Source organism: Sceloporus undulatus, chromosome 7 (genome assembly GCF_019175285.1).
Source record: "Sceloporus undulatus isolate JIND9_A2432 ecotype Alabama chromosome 7, SceUnd_v1.1, whole genome shotgun sequence".
Lineage (NCBI taxonomy): Eukaryota > Metazoa > Chordata > Lepidosauria > Squamata > Phrynosomatidae > Sceloporus > Sceloporus undulatus.
Genome location: NC_056528.1, coordinates 24,397,027 through 24,416,270, shown reverse-complemented (window position 1 = coordinate 24,416,270; position 19,244 = coordinate 24,397,027). Strand labels below are relative to the sequence as shown.

Genomic DNA, 19,244 nt, shown 5'->3' with positions numbered 1-19,244 from the left:
CAAAAACTTGTTTTTAAGTCCCAGGCTTGGAAAATTTGGGTTTAGCCCACTTACACTTTTTGGAGGCAAGAAAAATCTGGTCAGGACAGGAGGACATATTTTCAACAACCATCACACTTGGAAAAACAGTTAGGATTTTTTTTTTTTAATATCGCTGTTTAAAAAAGAAACATTTACAAAATAGTGTTAACCTGGTATGCAGTTGGGCATGTACAAAGTCCACCACTTTGCTACTGTACAGTTTTATTACAAAACGAGAAGGGAACCGCAGCCGGGGGAAAGTGGGCAACTACAGAGGCGGAAACGGTGGTCGCCAACGCTGCATTTTTCTTGCAAAATGAAAAGACCTGGCTTTCTGTGTCTGTGTCTTCTGCTTAAGAAAGACAACAGAGAAGCAAGGCAGAGACTTATAAAGAATATAAACATAATGCTTGTTCTCTTATCCCAGGTTTTTTAATTCTTGGGGAGCTCTCTTACTAAACTACAACTCCCATGATTCTTTAGCAGAGGGGAAGCTATGCAATATAAACCGGTATGAGCCTGCAATAAAAAAGAACAACCTTGGTTTTATAGGCAACCGTCAACGAGGGCCTCACACATTCCATTTCTAAATAATATAATGCATTTATGCTCGTGTCAGGTAAGGGCGACTTTGAAGGAATGGGAATTTTGAAGGCCAGCAAATATTATTTGGTAGTATCAAGGGAAGGATACTCTTTAAGGCTGAACTTCACCTTGATTTCCACACCGGACTGACCTCAGATCTGTTGCCCCAGCCTGGGCAATGAAAGCCAGGGGCACAAGAAAGGAGTATTATCTCCTAGGGTGCATCTACACAGTAAGAAAAATGCAGTTTGACACCTTAACTGCCATGGCCCCATCCTACAGGATCCTGGGATATGTAGGTTTACGAGGCAACAGAAGTTCTTGGCAGCAAAGGCAAAAGACCTCGCAAAACTTCAATGCCCCGGAGCACCAGCACTTAAACATGGTGTCAGATTTCATTATTTGCACAGTGTAGATGCATCCCTGATGTTTGAGAAGGCCAGCCGCCCTGCAGATTGGAAAATATAAGATATGTTATGGTTACCTTCTTCTCTGCCCTATCTCATCCATTCGCAGCTCACACGTATCCTTCCTGCCCCACCAACCGTGCCGTAACCCCCTTCTGCCCAGCCCACAATGCCACAGCCGACTCCTGCACCAGCTGCCACAATGCCCAGTTAAATTAAGAACCTAAACTAGAAGCTAGAGTTTAAAATTCATAAATAGGATGGGGTGGGAGAAAGGAGGAAACAAGTTCAGTGCCTCTGGGGTTTATTCCGGCTTTCTCAGACAGGTCTGCCTCCAAATACTCCCTTTTCCAAATCTTGCTAGAAAGGGCAGCATCCTGGCCAACCTCGCAGGGAGCGGAATGCGTTTCACCCTGGTAGCGTGCCTGGGGAGCACAGGTGACCTGTCGCTACACCAGCCAAAAACAGCTGCAGCAGCAGCTTCCTCCCAATTCCTGATGAGGGGGAAAGTCCGGAAGGGCCTTGCTGTTTGGAGAGTAACCTTCCTTCCGGAAGTTTGTCTTATTGCACTGTGCCAACAGATGGGGAAAGGAGAGGGACAGCAGGGTGTCTGTCACCGCTTCACTTTGGCGTCTTCCTTGATCTTCCAGATCATCAGCTCCATACAGGCCCGGGCATCCTCACTGGAGTCATGGCCCTCCACTGCCAAGAATGAGAAAAGCAAGTGGTATAAGGGTTTGAACATTGGACTAGGACTTTGAAGACCAGAATTTGAATTCTTGTTCGATCACAGAAACATATAGAGCAACCTTGGGCAAGTCGCACTCTCTCAGCCTCAGAGGAAGGCAAAGGCAACCCCCTCTGAACAAATCCTGCGAAGAAAACCCTGTGAGAGGTTCTCCTCTGAAAATGACTAGCAGCAGCAACAACACTCACCCTGGAGAAGAGACTATGAGGTGATACAACAGAGTCACCTTTAAATACAGAGGCACCCATGTCTGTCTTTATGCATCAAATTTAAAAACATATGGGCCTGTTACAGACTGCCAAAATAAAGCTGCTGGGTCTCTTTGGAGGTATGCTGTTTAAATGATGCATGGGTCCTAAGAGTCCGGAGGCTGCGCCAAAGCCACACTCCATTCCTAAGCACTGGAGTGCAGCTTTGGTGCAGCTTTGGGATTCTTAGGATGCATGCATCATTTAAACAGCATACCTCCAAAGAGACCCGAAGCAGCTTTATTTTGGCAGTCTGTAACAGGCCATGGTTTTCTATTAAAGTCTTTGGGCCTTAATCTTATCAATTCTTTTCTTCTCTTTTAATGTGATGATTTATTCAATGTACTTAATTAACTTAAGCAACTTTAATATGCCTGTACTTTCTTGGGTAGCCCAACAGAAGTCTTCTCAGTGTCTCACTCTCTGCAAAGCTAGACATTAAGAGACTGAAGGAAAATGCCACCTGTTCTTCCTGCAATGATCCTCCTCTCCTGCCTGCAAGTCTTACCGCTGTCCTGGATGATGCGCTTGAGGTAGTCCGCCATCAAGGTGCGCAGTGCACGCTTATAGGGCAGTCCCAGACGGTGAGGGAAGACGATAGCCGTGTCTACCACCGTGCAGTGAATGAGCTGGGTGAAAAGAGGGGGGGATTAGCTCCATTCTCCCTCCCTGTTATCCAGGCTAGCAATTCTCCGTTAATTTTCTTGACAAAGCAAGCAGCAAGTCATTCCAGCAACTGTCTTCCTGCCATGAGAAAGCCTTCAAAAACCAGTTTTCGAGGCCCATGAATAATCAGAGGCTTATTCTATACCAAGTTTGCATGTGGCAGGAAACAGCACTTTTTCTGCCAAGAAAATAATATTTCTGGGTTGAAATACTATTTTCTGCACAGAAAACATTGTTGCCTGCGGAGATGTTGATGGGGCAGGGTTTTATGGGGTAGAAAGGAGGCATATTCTCTCCAGCCAAGACTCTTGGGAGTGAGCAGAAAGGACACCCCTCCCCAGCCAAGGTATCAGTTTCCAGCTCTACTCATGCAGGGAAAGCAGATCCCTGTTTCATTTACCTTCAGTGCAAACAAATCGCTTTCCAAGCTATGCCCGATGAGGATCGTGTCTGTGCTGAACATGCTCAGAAGAACAGCCTGGACATCCCGGATGCTAATGGAGGTATTTTCCAGATCCGCTTCCGTCACACCTGAAAACCTACCGCCAAGTTAAGATCAGTGTTGGCCATAGGGAGAAAAAACATTCCCGTGAGCTGTTTCTAATGCCCACTTCTTCTTCACATCTCCCCAAATGTTCTTCACTTTCAGAGTACAAAGCCCATGCCCCACCAACAGAGGAAATTCTATGCCATAACTTTCTGTTCTTGGTCTGGCTTGGCACAGAATGCTGGAGGATGGGACTCAAATCAATGGATTTGATTTACAAGAAAGGAGATCCTGACTAAATATGAAGCAGAACTTCCAGACATTAAGAGCTGTTTGACACATAGGTAGTGATGTAAAGAGGGCCCTACCTGGTGTTGTAATCCACAACTTTGTGGTCTGGCTTGACAAAGGTGTCATAGACTACTTTTAAGTCTGCATCAATCACAGTGACTCGTGTCAGCTCCAGGCCCTGCTTGGTGTAACACTGTGGGAAACAAGTGGATTGCTTGAACACAAGATAGTATTCCTTTTTCTCTCTGCCCAATACACAGATCCCTGGTTAAATGGCCACCCTCACACCCACTTCATCCTCTGACTTCCACTCACCATTTCGCAGTCTAAGGCATAGATGCCCGGATAGCTATCTCTGCTGGGCAGTTTTTCAAAGGTCTTGACAAAACCTTCCAGGTTTTCTTTGCGGCCATCATGGACGTGTTGCTTGGGGAAGAAAGAAGAGGAGTTTTAGGAAAAGTAGTGCCAAGATCAGCAAAGCCATACCAAAGGGTTGGGAATACAGCACATCCCACAGCAGGTGATTGTCTCTCATGTGCGTTCATGCCAAGTCTGATTTGTGGCAATTCTCTCCTAGTGTAAAAGGGCCCTGGGACGGTGTTTTAGTTACATTTCTTTAGTTACAGTAGATTTACGGCCTCACTGCTTCAGTGCTGTTTTAGCCACAGGCTTGTAACAATCTGCTTCTGCTGCAATGTATTGCTTACTTTTGCGACTTGGCAGCCAGGAGAGCCCACTGCTCCAGAACAGCAGTTATAATGTGTTTCCCAGCCACCTGGAACTGAGAACAAGGAGAAAAAATACCTTCAGCGACAACTTTCCCAAGCTCTACATATATATATAAACACTGCCTTTTGGCAAGGACTTGGGGATAGCTTCCAGTTTAAATCCTTGGGAACACAGCACTAAAGGGGAAAATGGTAAGGAAGGTAGAGGAAACCAAGTGCAACAGAAAAATCAGTCTCTTCCAGAGTAATTAAGTGCTATCTTGACTTGAAAGCATTCAGGATTCACAGCAGTAGCAGTTTAGCAGTTGCAAACAACAACAGGCATCAAGGGCTGAGTGTGAACTGGAATTCAAGTCCAACTCCAGAATATTCTGGAGGAAAGATTGGATTTTTGAAAAATGGTAAATTTAAGTACCTCTCTGCTTGCGTAACTTCCCCCAGTGGTGGACGCATTCTTCTTTACGGACACAGTTCCCAGATGGTGTCACCATGTACTCAGTGCCGCAACGGCAGCAAATTCTGCAAGAACCTTGAAGTATCCAAAACAAACCAAAAAAAAAATAGGAGGAGGATTATGTGTATAAATAGATTTTTGCTCAATGAAAGGTTTATGACTATTTTTTACATTCTCAAAAAAGTGTGAGGGGAGGTTGGGGTAATACCTCAGCTAATTACGTAGAAGTATCCTTGGGCACTGCTTCTTTAATAGAAAATTTGGTACCAAAGGAAAAAATAACATGGAAATAATAGGGACAGGTTTCTGTGTATAGTTTTGTGGGTTTTTCAGAGAAAGATGCTGGCAAAACGTCAGGAATATATTCTTCTAGAACACGACCTCACAACCCGAAAAACCCACAAAAAACTATGGATGCTGGCAGCGAAAGCCTTCAACTTCATGTTTCTGTGTATGTTTCTTCAAGCCAACTAATAGCAACGCTATGAATTTCACAGGGTTCTCTTAGGCAAGGAATACTCAGAGGTGATTTGCACAGTTCCTTCCTCTGAAATGGAGACTACAGCAGCTGGGATTCCAAGTTTGTGGGGATTCTTTGCAAAGGTTGAGGGCAGAAGAAAGAGAGGAAGACCACACACCAGATGGATAGAGTCAATTAGGGAGATCATGAGCATGAGCCTGTAAGACTTGAGAACAGCGGTAGAAAACAGGGAGTCTTGGAGATGTCTCATCTACAGGGTTGCCATGTGTCAAGGTTGACTCAAGGGCAGGTAACAACAACAGTTCCGCAGATCCACTGTTTGTTTCTCCTGTCCCACACTTCTTATAAAATTGATATTAACGGTACAAGGTGGAAGGAGAATATGATATTTATTCAATATCAAACACCACAAATGTCAAAGGGGGGATGCTCTGTGGCTTCACCCCCTTGTGGCAGTAGATAACTGAAACAGGAATCAAAACACAGGAATTAAAAGGAACTCAGAGGGATGTCAGACAGCGCTTCCCATGATTCTATGCAAATCTATGATCCCATGATTCTATGCAAATCTGAACTTCATCCCCACCCACACGCATCTTGGGATAAGGATCAGCTACTCATAATCCCGAAAGCTCTCTCCACGCCTGGCCCAGATCCAGGAGAACTCACTCTCCGGGGTTTTCTTCTCTTCCACAGTGAAGACAACAGCACGGCCTGGTTTCTCAGAACACGGCAAGGGGTAGCCATGCAGTTTCAGATCGTCCTCTGTCATGAGATACTCCTTGAGTCTTCGGTACAAGGTAGGCCCTGAGGATGAAAAAGGCTAGGAAACATTTCTTTGTTCACATCACACAATTGTCATGAAAGACACAGAAAAGTGGAAGGCAGTAGTCAGAGAGAAAAACTGCCCCAGAAGTGACCATGCACTTAACCCGAAAAGAGACATACCTGTCAGGTCTTCCACCCGCAAAGATGTAGAGCGGTTAAAGGAGAAGCTTGTCTTGGCTGCCAATTTCCCTCCCAGCATGGCTTCGTGAGAAACCACTTTCCGGTTGCTGGCCTCTAGATGGGAAAGACAGGCACAAAAGGGGTATGTTAACAAGCATGCTATCAAGGTGATGGAAATAAACAGGTTTGTACTTGAGTGTTTCGAAACTAACGCACTATGCTTTCATCTCCGACAGTGCTTTAAAGCTGAAAAAACATCCCTGGGATTGCATCCAGAAACAGGTCACACACCTTGTGGTGTGGTCTGTCTGTCTGTCTGTCTATTTCATTTGTATACTGCCTTTTTCCCAGAATGAAATCCAAGGCAGATCTCAAAGAAAATCAGTTTAAAAGGCTATAGGGAGATAGCTGTCAGGACAGGCAAACATTGTTACATACACAGTCAAAAGGCCCAAGAACGCAGATTTGGGGGACGTAAGAAGCAGCAATGAAGCAAAAGTTCTGATGTTGAAAATCAGAGGTGGTACATACTGTGAGCATCTTGTGAGGGACTGGGAAGCAGGCTTCTCAGCTTCTTCAAGGTGTTCACAGCCACGTTCAGGTAGATGTTCCGGCTGGTGCTCCGCTCATACGCCACTTTCTCCTCCGACAAAGCCTACAAATGGCATCACTGTCAGCACTTTGGGTTTTGGCAGACAGATGCTTTTGCCCCTTGGCTATAGAAACCAACTAAAATAAGAACCTTGATGGCAATCCAGTTGAGAATTCGGGACCAGTAGTTTTCAGGCTGAAATGTGAGCCCAGTTGTTAGGACAAGCCTGCGGTTCGGCCAAGAGCAGAAACAGGGGACTGCCATGAGTCTGCTCCTTCTTAGAATCATAGAATCGTAGATTTGGAAGAGACCGCAAGGGCCATCCAGTCCAACCCCTTGCCATGCAGGAAATCTAAATCAAAGCATCCCCAATAGATGGCCATCTAGCCTCTGTTTAAAGACCTCTAAGGAAGGAGACTCTACTGCACTTCAAGGAATTGTGTTCCACTGCCAAACAGCCCTTACTGTCAGGAAGTTCCTCCTAATGTTGAGGCGGAATCTCTTTTCCTGGAGCTTGCATCCATTGCTCCGGGTCCTAGTCTCTGGAGCAGCAGAAAACAAGCTTGCTCCCTCATCAATATGACATCCCTTCAAATATTTAAACAGGGCTATCATATCACCTCTTAACCTTCTCTTCTCCAGGCTAAACATCCCCAGCTCCCTAAGTCGTTTCTCATAGGGCATGGCTTCCAGACCTTTCACCATTTTAGTCGCCCTCCTTTGGACACGCTTTTCTTGCCAGCAATTGCCCCTTCAGTAATTATTAGGGGAAAGGCTGCTGGTTTTGTCCTGGGGATTTTCTTAACAACTCCTTCCAAGTGATCACTTCCAACATTCCTTCAGCCACACAATGCAACCAGACCACACTGACCCCTCAACATGAAATCTAAAGTGACCATGAGGTCACTTCTGTTTTTTGTTTTGTTTTTTAAAAGAAGACTTTGGCCAAAAATAAGGATTGATTGATTGATTGATTGATTGATTGATTTTTCAAATAAGGTGTGTTTTAGCCCTAGAGGTTTGCATTTTTGGTTTTGTGACAACCCAATTTTATTTCATGAAACACATTTTTCTGGTTGTTGTGATGTGCCTTCAAGTCATTATGGTGACACTAAGGTGAACTGATCACAGGATTTTCCTGGCAAGATTTGTTCATAGAGGGTTTAACCTTTGCTTTCATCTGAGGCTGAGAGTGCGTGACTTGCTCCAGGTCACCCAATGACTGAGTGGGGATTTGAACCTTGGTCTCCAGAGTCCTAGTCCACCACTCCCTCTTGGGCACACACAAGAAAAGCCTTTGGGATGAGGGAGTGACTAAGAATGTATTACTGTTATAAAGCAGTTTTCTGGCTTCTGAACAGTTCTTTTCATTTAGAATTCTCTGCCCCCAACCCACCCCAAAAAACATCTCCTGCCCTCTTGAGACACAAACCTTGTCAAACGCTTCCTGCTGTGAAGAGCACGACTTCAGGCACTCATCAATGAAGAGGTTGAGGTACCTCTGCCGGATGTTGGTGGGGACTTTTGCACCAAACTCTGTGGGAATGACTGGCCTTTTTAAAGTCGCACTCTGGAGACAGAAGAGAGAGCAAAATGGGATGCTTGAGAAACTGTGTCACTGCAGGGACTCCCCAAATTATTGATCAGAAATGGGAATGGGCCTGATTATCTCCCCCCCCCCAAAAAAAAAAAACCACGTTGCAAACTGATTTCAAACCTGTTTCTTGCCCCAGATTGTTTTAAACATGTTTTTAAAGAATCTACTTGCTATGCACTGCTTTTAGACCCTGCTAAGAATAAAAGCAATAATGCTTTTGAATACTTCGAATAAAAAATATACCTGCAGCGTGGGAGCATGAGCAATCCTTTTCGGGGTGTTTGTGGATGTTGTTTTGGATGCCATGCCAGTGAGTGTACGAGCTTTCAAGGACACAGGGTCGGCACTGTTGGAAGGTACAGTGATCCCAGGCGGAAGAGTTTTCTTGAGACTTCCCTGGGCTGAAGTAACAGAGAGGCAGAGCGGAACAAAAAACAAAACTGAGAATGGAGCCTATCTCCAAGAGCTTGCTCTAAGCTTTCAGAACAGTGAAAAAGTTCCATGGGGAGAATCAATGACCAGCTCATAATAAATACAGCTGATCATTACGAGATGGGCAAATCTGTGAACGCCAATTAATGGGCCATAATGAAAAATACTTCCAAATCTAACAGACTTAGGCAGTTTCCCCAACAGGGAAAAAAAAAAAAAACAGACGCAGAATTGCTGACCTACCAGACTTCACCGCCACAGGAGAAACTGCATTAGACACGTGGGCAATCCGTTTCTTCTCCCCTTTGTGCATCCCAAGGGAAGGGCGTCTCTGGAGAGTCGGAGGCAACTGTCGGATGCGCGCTTGCTGCTGTTGCTGCTGTTGCTGCTGGGCTTGCTGCTGGGCTAGCTGCATGGCCTGCTTCTGAGCTTGTTGGATCCTCTGGTAGCAGACTTCCTGAGCTGTTGGGGGTCGGTATGGGCGGATCACTGGCTTGCTTGGGGCTTCAGTCTGTAGGGGAAAGCAGTGGGCAGATTGCTGCTGAGAAAGCAGTGATGGAGCATGGCAGGTTAGAACTGGGCACCAAGATCAGCAACAAAAGTGATGGCCACAAAGAAAAGGATAAAACCAACAAACCCCATCCTGGTTCTCTCCAACATAAAATGCAAAAGGCTCTCTGAAGACACCCCAAGCTACACAACTCTCCCCTTGTGCAGGTCAGCCAGTTCATTCCCAAACTGTCTTATGGGAGACTCCAGCACCACTCATATTGGAGGGGCACCCTACACCCTCATCCTGACTTGCATGACAGGCAGAAGCTAAAGTCATTACATCCCTTCTTAGAGATGCAAAATTTCTAGAAATTTTGAAGCGTGGGGGCAGTGCTTTTTTCCCTAATTTTGGCAGAAATTCTGAAAAAAATGCAATATCTAATGGTAAGATCCTTGCCATAGCTGAAGGAGTTGGGAATCAAACAGTACAAAAGTAGCAGAGCTGGGGCCAGAGTCAAAAGTTTGGTGTACTGATTCGACAGCACTGTTTCCAGTGGAAAATGGTTTCAGAAAGCAAACATTTCTTTTTTCTGGGTTTCTTTTTCTGGCTTTGACATCTCTACTCATCCCCATCTGAAACACAAACTCTTTCAACAAAGCAGCTCAGCATTAGTGCTAAAAAGCTGCAAATATTTGAGCTATGGGATTTTTCCAAACCACTTCACCCAAGTGCCCCTTATCTCTCTCTAGGTTGCGGTGGACGGCAGTCTTAATGGATCAATAGGTGGAAGACATGCAGTCAGGTGGAAGGCACAATGTGTTGACCACTGGCCTTGCTTATTGAAACAACGAGTGCATGGCCAGATGAGGCAAACAAACATATCCACAGACACCTTGTGAAAACATGAAGCCATTACAACTTCTGACAAACATTTCCCTGAACCTTTTAGTTCTGCACGTTCAAAGTGTTTCTGACTTACAGAGATCCCGGAGTGAACCTCTCATGGGATTATTCTGGCACGATTGGGTCAGAGAAGTTTCGGTGCAGCTTTCCTCTGAGAGAGTGTTGCCCAAAGTCACACAGTGGTTTCTGTAGCTCAGAAGGGATGTGAACCCTGGTCTCCCAGAGTCTTAGTCCAACACTCACACCATGTCACTATGCTCCCAAGTTGTGAAATTCCCAGCCACAGGAGACTCAGTTGGCCCTCTCTCAGTTGCCTTTTCGCCAGCAGGCAAAGAACTTTCTGTTTAGATAGGTCTTCAATTCTTAACTCACTATAGCAGAAGGGTCTACTAACAGGGTGAACTATGCTTTTACCCTTTTAACTATGGGCCCGAACAGACAGAGCAAAATAAGGCTGCTTTGTGTCACTTTGGAGGTATGCTGTTTAAATGACACACACATCTTAAGAGGCCAGAAGCTGCACTAAAACGGCGCTCCAGTCCTCTTAGGACGCATAAAGAATTTAAACAGCATACCTCCAAAGTGACCCAAAGCAGATTTATTTTGGCCTGTCTGTTCGGGCCTTATATTGCAATGTGTTTTAAAACTGTTTTAATTTAGTGCTTTCAATAAAATTGTTTATTTAATGGTTTTTAAACATTTGTATCAAATAGGCTCTAGGATGTAGTTTGCTTTATTTCTGGGAGAAAAACAGGATATAAATTGAGTAAACAAATAAATAAGTTAAAAGTTGCCCAGATTGGCAAATGTTCCTAAACCTTATAGCAGTGGCTTCCACTCTTTAACTGTGTCCTGTGTTGAAGAAGTCCTTCTTTTTATCTCTCCTGACTCCCCTATCATTTTGGCTCAGAGGATGACCCCACTGGGTTCTACTATTACAAGAGAGGGGGAAAACCTCCTCCATGTCTACTCTCCACATCATGCCTAAACTGAGGCGGCTCTGTCAAAGATAGGAGAGTCAGTGTGGTGTAACGGTTTGAATGTTGGACTACAACTCTGAAGATAAGGCTTTGAATCCCTGCTCAGTCATGGAAACCCACTGGGTGACCTTGGGCAAGTTACACATTCTCAGCCTCAAAAGAAAGCCACGACAACCCCCCTCTGAACAAATCATGCCAAGAAAAGCCTGTGACAGGGGTGCTTTAGGCTTGTCTTGCAGTTACAGCAATAGCCATCAAAGATAATTTTCTGCCCTCAGTTTTAAAGCTTTTGTCCCATGCCTATCTCACATACAACATTCTCAGCCTTTCTATGCCCTGGGTGAAATCTGTGGATATGTCCAGACCATCACGAGCAGAAATGGAGGAAGACTGGACCTTAGCACCCAAGCCCAGTCCAAAGGATACATCTTCTTGGGCAGGACTCTGAAACCCACTTACGCTATCTTGCTTCGCAACGTGAGAGATCCTTTTTCTCTGGCCAGGAAAGAGTGTGGTTGTCTTTTCCTCGACCCCTTCCTCTTTTGATGGCTGAAGTGGGAACAGAGAGAGAGAATGAAGAGCACATCTGCCGAAAGAGCCATGTGGCTTTTTTTAACCCCAAGATGTGTTTTTTTAAAGAGACCTATTCCATAATGATCAAGCCACAAAAGGGCACATCCACTGAAACAGCAGGGGAAAACCAAGGTGCACATGGGTGCATAACCAAAGACCACCAGCACCTATCTGAGCCATGGGTAAGAGGCTGTTTCAGGAGGGTCAGAAACCCTGTTGACACTGAAAGGTCTAGGAGACATACACCCTTCTGCCATAGACACAGTCACATCTCTAATCTATTATTTCAGAGTGGCCAACGTCTAGCCCAAAAGTAATCTTACTTTTCTTCACTGTTACTGTTTAAAACGCAGAAAGGACTTTAAGTCTTTACAGTTCAAAACACAAAGCAGAGAGATAGTAAAAGATCTGCTGTGAGTGCAGCGCTGCTTAGCTCAACCTGGCAATGAAGCTGCCAGAAATCTAATTTTGTAGGTTTTTTTGTGGGTTTTTCGGGCTATGTGGCCATGTTCTAGAATCTAATTCTAATCTAATCTAATCAATCTAATTTTGGTTTTGAAAAGGCATGTCTGTGTGTGTTTGAGCTTTCAGGGTAAGCAAATTTGGCTAGAAAAAGGATGATTTAGGGAGGTGAGGGCCCCAAAAATTTAGGGAGGTGAGGGCCCCAAGTGCTTTGTCTACCACTTGAATGAACTGTCACACATGGGACTGGGATGCAGAGCTAGGAATTCCCATGCCATGTTGGCTTAACCAGACATACATATACCCTTCACCTGTTTGCCAAGCCGGCCTTTGTCTTCCGTTTTGACGTCAGTGGACTCATTAAAAATCCGAAGGCACTCCTCCATTGGGTCAGATTCAAAGTCCAGGTCCCTCTCAAGGATGGAGTAATCAACATCATCGGAAGAAGAGGAGGAGGATGATGAAGGGGGTGCCTTGGACAACTTGGGACGCTTGGCGGCCATCACCCCATTACCTCGGGGCAAAGGGGAACAGCCACCGTCCCCGTCCGAGTCCGAACTCACATTGCGAAACACAACAGGAGGGGGCTGAGCATCCTGTACCTCATCCCCGCTCTCATCCCCAAAGAGGTCAACATGGCTCAGAGCCCGCTGTTTACCCTTGCATTTGGCCACCGAGATTGCCAGCCCCCCTTTGGGCTTCTCAGAAGAAGGTCGCTTCCCCTTCCCATCTTTCTGTTCTGTCTTAGACGACTCTGCCTTCCTTTTCGGATCAGCAGACTTAGGCTTGCTTGCTTTTTTACCACCTTCCACTTTCTCAATGTCCGAACTTTTGCTCGTTTTTTTGTTCTTGACCAGGCTCTCCTCCTTACCCCTGATCTCTTCTGGAGATTTCAGTTTGCCGTGCTCCTTGTTCTGCCCATCGACTTGGCGTTTGCTGTGTTTCTCTTTCATCCTCTCCCCATTTCTGTGGTTTGTCTTCACTTCCACCTTCTCCTTGTGGCTATCTTTGCCATGGTCTTTCTTTCTCTCTGTCTTATAGCCCTCAGCCGTTTTCTTCTTCAGTTTGTCTTTTGGCACCCCTTTGCCCTTCTCTTCCTCTTTTCCACCCTCACCAGAAGGTGCTTTTGACAGCTTAGGGCGGTCCTCTTTTGGGGACTTTCCAACAAGGGCTGCCAGAGGGTTTTCAATGTCCTCCATGTCATACTGCACAGCTGTCTCTTTCATTTCCCGTGAACTGGTACCTGCTTGCTGGGTTCCTTTCTTGTTGGTTCCCAACCTCTGTGGGGGCTTGCTTTCCGCACCACAGTTCGATTTTGGAGGGGAGACACAAGCTGCTTCACGTTCTTCTTCCGAGTCTGAGAACCTGGCTACCGGTTCAGGGGTGCTAGCTGAGTCGCAGAATTTCTTGAGCGAGGGAGAATAGGCTTCCCCATGGTTAGCCCCTCTTTTGCGCTTGGTCCCTTTCTGCTCTTTGGCTTTGCTCAAGAGCCTTGCGGAGTAATTGGAAAGGGGGTCATACTCCAAATCGGTTGAGGGCTTGGAGTTGTCGATGACGTATTTCCTGTTCCCAGAGGAAGTGCTATATTTCTTGGGCTGGGAGACTATGGTGGGCACGTATTCCAGAGAGCTGCCTTTAGACTTGGCAGGACTGAAAGTATCCAAAGTGTATTTGCTAGATGTACTAACAGCAGCCCCAGTAAGAGGGGTAGGGTTGTAGTCAGTGCTACAACAGGCATCGTAGTTCCCTGGGGTATATTCCAGAGAAGGGAATGTGTTGGATGTGGCTAACCCATCAGTCTCAGAAGTGAGTAACGGAGTCTCCGACGAGCTGTACTCTTTTGCCGTCTCCAGCAGTTCCTGGTACTTCTTCCTGTCGCGCTCGTATTCATCCTTCGCTGCTTCGATGGCTTTGTTGACCAGTTCGAGTTCCAGAATGCCAGCCGCTGGTTCGGGGATCTCCTCCAAGAGACCATTGCTACTCTGGGCCGCAGGTTTAGGAAGTTCTGGGTTGTAAGGGTCATAGCCGCACGCTGTGGAAGGAAGAGGAAACAAAAATGTTTGTGTCAGGCTTGTTATTAGAATCTGCATCAATTCTAACGGTGCCTTTTCACCATTAACATATTCGATAAATGGGAACTAATTTAAATAAAATGCACTTAAATATAGTATCTTATGGAGTAAAGGAAAAGTTTTTAAAATACCATTTTGTTGTTGTGTGACTTCAAGTCATTTCTGACTCATGGCGATTCTGCTGCAAATCTATCACAGGGTTTTCTTGGCAAGATTTGTTCGGAGGGGGGTTGCCTTTGCCTTCCTCTGAGACTGAGAGAGTGTGACTTGCCCAAGGGCACCTAATGGATGTCCATGGCCAAGAGGAGATTCAAACCTTGATCTCCAGAGTTGTAGTCTAAGGCTCATGCCACACTGGCTCACTGAGACAATATTTCAATAGCTAGATTAAAATGACAACTTCTGAGAGCGTCAAGAAAGCCTTTCTTTCTTTCTTTCTTTCTTTCTTTCATCAGTTTCTTAGGTCTGTACTTTCCTGACCTTCCCCTAAACAACAAAGGTAAGACTACCAGGACTTTGCCTTCCACCGAAAGATTATTTCTCTTCTTCCACCTTACCCCAAGAGCACTCAGTGTGCCAGATGAAGTTCCTTTTAACTGTAAACTAACTTTTTACAAAATTCAAACCTATATATACTTCCCAAATCCCATAACTTAAAAACAGGTGTCTACTGGGAGGAGGCAGGAGGAAATGACTCCCCAAATAGAATCATAGAGTTGGAAGAGAGTGCAAGGGCCATCCAGTCCAACTCCCTGCCATGCACATTCTTCAGCAAGACGTTCCCGAAAACACAAGTGAAAAGCAGCTTTAGAAACTCTTGTAAGTTTCAGCTGTTCAAAATCTGCATTAATATTCTTTTTTTAAAAAACGAGACGGGGACATTTACGCCGAACACCTGCAGTTCAAAGCTGAACCTGCCGTCTATAATTAGCAAGAAAAAGACCTTCAAGAGAAGATTGCTTGAACATTAATCAAACTTGCCCCCCTTCATCTCACACACACCAAGCAAAGATTACTTTAGTAACCTATTTAGAAAATAGGAGCAGAAAACCAAATCCATGGAAGGAAAGACATATATAATTGCTACAAATATTAATTTCTCACCTCTTATAGGGATATACCAGAAGTTAAAACCAAGGATGCTAATATACAAATATGAGTTCTCCACATTCAGCGGCACATTAGCCAGATCAATGTACAGAAGTGGGAAAAACAAACCGTGACTCTTCTGTCATCTTAAAAGACTGACAAATGTATTATTAGGGCAAGTGCTGTGATGGACATACAGAGGCTTTTAAGGTCCAGGAAGACTTGTAGATTTTAATTTTTTTCTTTTCTTGTTGCATGGAGGGAAAGGGAAAGTCTGCAAATTCAGCAACCCTCTCAAAGGGGGACCCAGAAAGCTACTCGCCTGGAAGGGATTCCCAGTTCACCCCAAAATCTTATTTCTCCCCAGAAGAAATCCCTCTGCTTCCCCAACCCACATAAATAAAGAATATTTGCATCTTTTGTAGCTGGGGTGCCTTTGTTACCTGAGCTCTCGTGTATCAGCAAGCAGCGGAGATATTTGTTCATGCTTTTGCCCCAAAGGCTCTCCACCCACTTTATTATTATTATTATTATTATTATTATTATCATCATCATCATCATCATCTCCTCTGCAGCCTTCTGCCATCCGGACACAGAGAGATGTCATACCGTCCAGCCATGGTTGCCTGTTTCTGGGCAGCAAAGACAACTCAGAAGTGGAAAGAGGAGCAGCCAGGAAACCCTGTCAGTTTCCCACAGCTCTTAAAGAGACACTTCCCTTTACAGCAAAGGACCAGCTTAGTTCCCAAATAAATAGGACTTACAGGTTTATAGATCTTCATCTTCAAAACACACTGGAGAAATAACCTGGTTTGGTACCGTTTTAATTGTCCTGGCTCAAGGCTATGGAATTCTGGGAGTTGCAGTTTGTTGTGGGCCCCACAACAAACTCCAACTCCCAGAATTCCATAGCCTTAGGCCAGGGCAGTTAAACTGGGGCCAAACCAGGTTATTTCTCCAATGTGGATGCAGCCATAGAATCCCAGCATGGAAAGAGGGTCCCAAAGGCCATCGATTCCATCCTCTCCGCTCAAGATTTCCATCTAAAGCAGTGGTTCCCCAAACTGTGCCCTTTGAGAAGTGTTTGGACTTCGGCTCCCAGAAGCCTCTGCCACGTTGGCCAACAGTCTGGGATTCTGGGAGCTGAAGTCCAAAATCCCTCCAAGGGCAGAGTCTGGAGATCTCTGATCTAAAGCATCCGCAGAAGGGAGCTGTCCAGCCTCTTTTGGAAGATGTCCTGAGAAGAAGACCTCGCCATCTTTTTCAGGTCCCTGGTTCCGCTGCCAAGCCAGAAGTTCCTTCTAATGTTCAACCGAAATCTGCCCTCCTGGAACTGAAGACCATTAGACCTCTCTGGGGCAGCAGAGACCAAACCTGGCCCTTTCTCTCTTGCAGGAACCCTGGAGCTATTTATACCTTGAGGTATTGAAAGCGAGGCCTGTCTTTCATCTCTTTTGTTCCCTCTGAAATGCCTCTGAGCGTGTGCAGAGCGCCTCTAACCACAACAGAGGACTCCCTCTGACTCCCTACTCCTCTCTCCCTCGCCCTCTGAGCATGCGCAGAGTCCCTTTCTCCTTGTCTTTTGTATCTTCTCCCCACCAACCTTAAATTGCCCCAGAGCCTCTGCAGAGAGTGCCTTCCTCTGAAACCAACCCTTGTATTCCATCTTCTCTAGTCCCACCCCTGAAGAGCTTCTGAACAGACAGAATTCCTCGAAACAACAACATAGGCCCCTCCTTGACCCCCTATTTTTCCTCCAGGTTCCAAGGCATCTCTGAGCATGTGCAGAGTGCCTTCCCCTGAAGACAGCATTGGCTTCCATCTTCTCCATCCTCACCCCTGAGGTGCCTCTGGGCATGTGCAGAATGCCTTCCACAACAACAGAGGCTTCTTCTTGACCCTCTACTTTCCCCTCCCACCTCTGAAGAGCCCCTGAGCATGTGCAGAGTGCCTTGAACCACAAGGCGTCTCCCTGAGCCCCCTTCATTTGCTCCTCTCACCCCTCCTCCAAATCGCCTCTGAGCATGTGCAGAGTGTCTTTCTCTGCCTTTCATCTTCTCCATCCACTCCTACCCTTGAAGTGCCTCTGAGCAGGTGCAGAGTGCCTTCCTCTCTGAAGACAACCTTTGCCTTTCGTATTCTCCATCCCCACCCCGCCAATGAAGTGCCTCTGGGCATGTGCAGAGTGACTTTAACCACAACAAAGGCCTCTCCCTGACCCCCCTATTTCCCTTTCCCACCTCCAAAGTGCCTCTGAGCATGTAAAGAGGGCCTTTCTCTGAGACCGATCCTTGTCTTCCACCTTCCTCGTCCCCACTGCCCTCGACGTTCCTCTGCCTCTGAGCATGTGCAGAGTGCCTTTCATGGCAGCCAGCCCTTGCCTTCCCCCTTCTCCATTCCCTCGAGGCTGCTCTGCCTCTGAGCGTGTGCAGAGAGAGTGCCGGCCCCTTTACCTGCCGCTCTTCCTCGCCGGGGGAGAGGCGCCGGGGCTGGGGCCGGGACCTGGGCGTCGTGAAGGGCTCCAGGCGGGTGTCGGAAGTGGCAGTAGGGCCTCCCGCAGCCCTGCCCGAAAGGGCACTCGACGCCGCGGAAGAAGCCGCTGGAGCGGAGCATCCCAGGCGGCTGCGGCGGGGCATGAGGGGCCGGCCTGGAAAAGGCGACCCCGCGGCGCCCCTCAACCGCCGCCTCAGCGGGCCTCCTCTTTCCTCTTCCTCACCTCAGGCCGCCACCATCTTGACTGTGGGCACGGCACAGGGAGCAGGAGACTACGCATGCGCAGTGGCGGGGAAGCTTTGACGGCAGCCATATCTACTAATGGCAAATGGAGACTGCGCATGCGCACGCAAGCCTCGCTCGCCTCTACCTTGCCTGATAGAAGCTGACAGCGCAAACGCGCATGCTCCTGAAGGAAACAGGCAATGATGTATAGTAAGGGCGTTTTGCCGGTATTGGGACTGATGGCGGAATCGCTGTCGCCACCATTTTATGAAAGGGCAAAAAAAGTTGAAGGAACGAAGGCGCCTAAAGCGCATGCTCACCCCAAGCGAGGTCCTCAACTGGGAGAGGTGGCCTCGCAAAACGCCTGGCCTAAAATGAGAATGCCTTAAATATCAATAAATGGAATTAGAAATTGAACAAAAAGAGGAGTGTATTTTGGAATCTGCAACATTTTCTGAAACATGAAAAAAATACTAAAGGATTGGAAGGAATTTCTGATGTTGCCAACTTACTTCAACAGGCAGAGCTCCTCTGCATTTTAAGAAACAAAGGAGCTGTGTACGAAACCACAGTGAAAGATCTATGGCTCCTCACTTTCTCCTCCCAAAAGGCCAGATACAGATATCAGTCACACTGACTTACTGGATGTTTACCTCATACACTTTTAGAGAAAGAGGAGCCTTTCCAGCAGGGACAACAACAAAGTGGCAATATAACCTAATTACATTACAGTACTTCAGTGTATGGTTTAGATTTCCTCCCCTTCTTTCCCCCCTCAATGAAATGACAGCAACCGCATCCACACTACAGAATTAATCCAGTTTGACCCCACTTTGACTGCCACAGTTCCATCCTGTGGAATCCTGCGATTTGTAGTTTTCTGGGGCACCTGAGTCTAAGGTGGATTTCCACAGCAACCCAGGTCTCCCAGAGTCATAGTCCAACACTCAAAATTGAACAATACACTGTAATGTACAGTATAGAGACCCAGTAGTTAAAACCAGAGTTTAAACAAAACATTTATTGAAAAACACCACAATTTGGGCTCATAGACACACTCACACACAAAACAAACTTCAGTGCTTTTTAAAAAAACAATACAAGTTTGAAGGTAAAGGGAATGGATCATTTCTTTCCCATTCTTGCATTTTGCACTTCACAACACACAAAAATATACCACTCAAGATAGAAATCTGCTGGATTTGAGGTCCAAAACTAGAACCGAGCATAAATTAAGATACAGATATATAGATATGTTATCATCTAAAG

General features: G+C 46.1%; 1 protein-coding gene across 2 annotated transcripts; it reads right to left on the bottom strand.

Annotated features, from left to right (window-relative positions):
• Nucleotides 1-117: 117 nt before the first annotated feature.
• On the bottom strand, nucleotides 118-18,017 carry REXO1 (RNA exonuclease 1 homolog). Of its 2 annotated transcripts, XM_042479885.1 has the most exons (16): nucleotides 17,711-18,016; nucleotides 12,408-14,128; nucleotides 11,521-11,610; nucleotides 8,929-9,196; nucleotides 8,497-8,654; nucleotides 8,089-8,226; nucleotides 6,596-6,719; nucleotides 6,065-6,178; nucleotides 5,786-5,923; nucleotides 4,597-4,710; nucleotides 4,161-4,234; nucleotides 3,769-3,879; nucleotides 3,531-3,646; nucleotides 3,076-3,214; nucleotides 2,518-2,638; nucleotides 118-1,715 (listed from the first exon to the last, which is right to left on the bottom strand). In XM_042479885.1, exons 1-16 carry the CDS (start codon nucleotides 17,868-17,870, stop codon nucleotides 1,627-1,629), a joined length of 3,675 nt encoding a protein of 1,224 aa, XP_042335819.1. In that variant the 5' UTR covers nucleotides 17,871-18,016; the 3' UTR covers nucleotides 118-1,626. The 2 variants fall into 2 exon arrangements, 1 of the variants encoding a protein (XP_042335819.1); XR_006105077.1 differs by lacking the exon at nucleotides 118-1,715 and having other exon boundaries at nucleotides 3,076-3,206; nucleotides 17,711-18,017.
• Nucleotides 18,018-19,244: the final 1,227 nt, after the last annotated feature.

What these genes read in the sequence shown, in the direction of transcription:
- REXO1 (XM_042479885.1), bottom strand. Translation starts at nt 17,870, where the DNA reads ATGCTCCGCTCCAGCGGCTTCTTCCGCGGCGTCGAGTGCCCTTTCGGG. An exon ending in AGCAGGAAGCGTTTGACAAG is followed by an intron (nt 6,720 to 8,088) that starts GTTTGTGTCTCA and finishes TGCCATTTGTAG; the next exon opens with GCTTTGTCGGAGGAGAAAGT. An exon ending in GTTGTGGATTACAACACCAG is followed by an intron (nt 3,215 to 3,530) that starts GTAGGGCCCTCT and finishes ACTTGGCGGTAG; the next exon opens with GTTTTCAGGTGTGACGGAAG.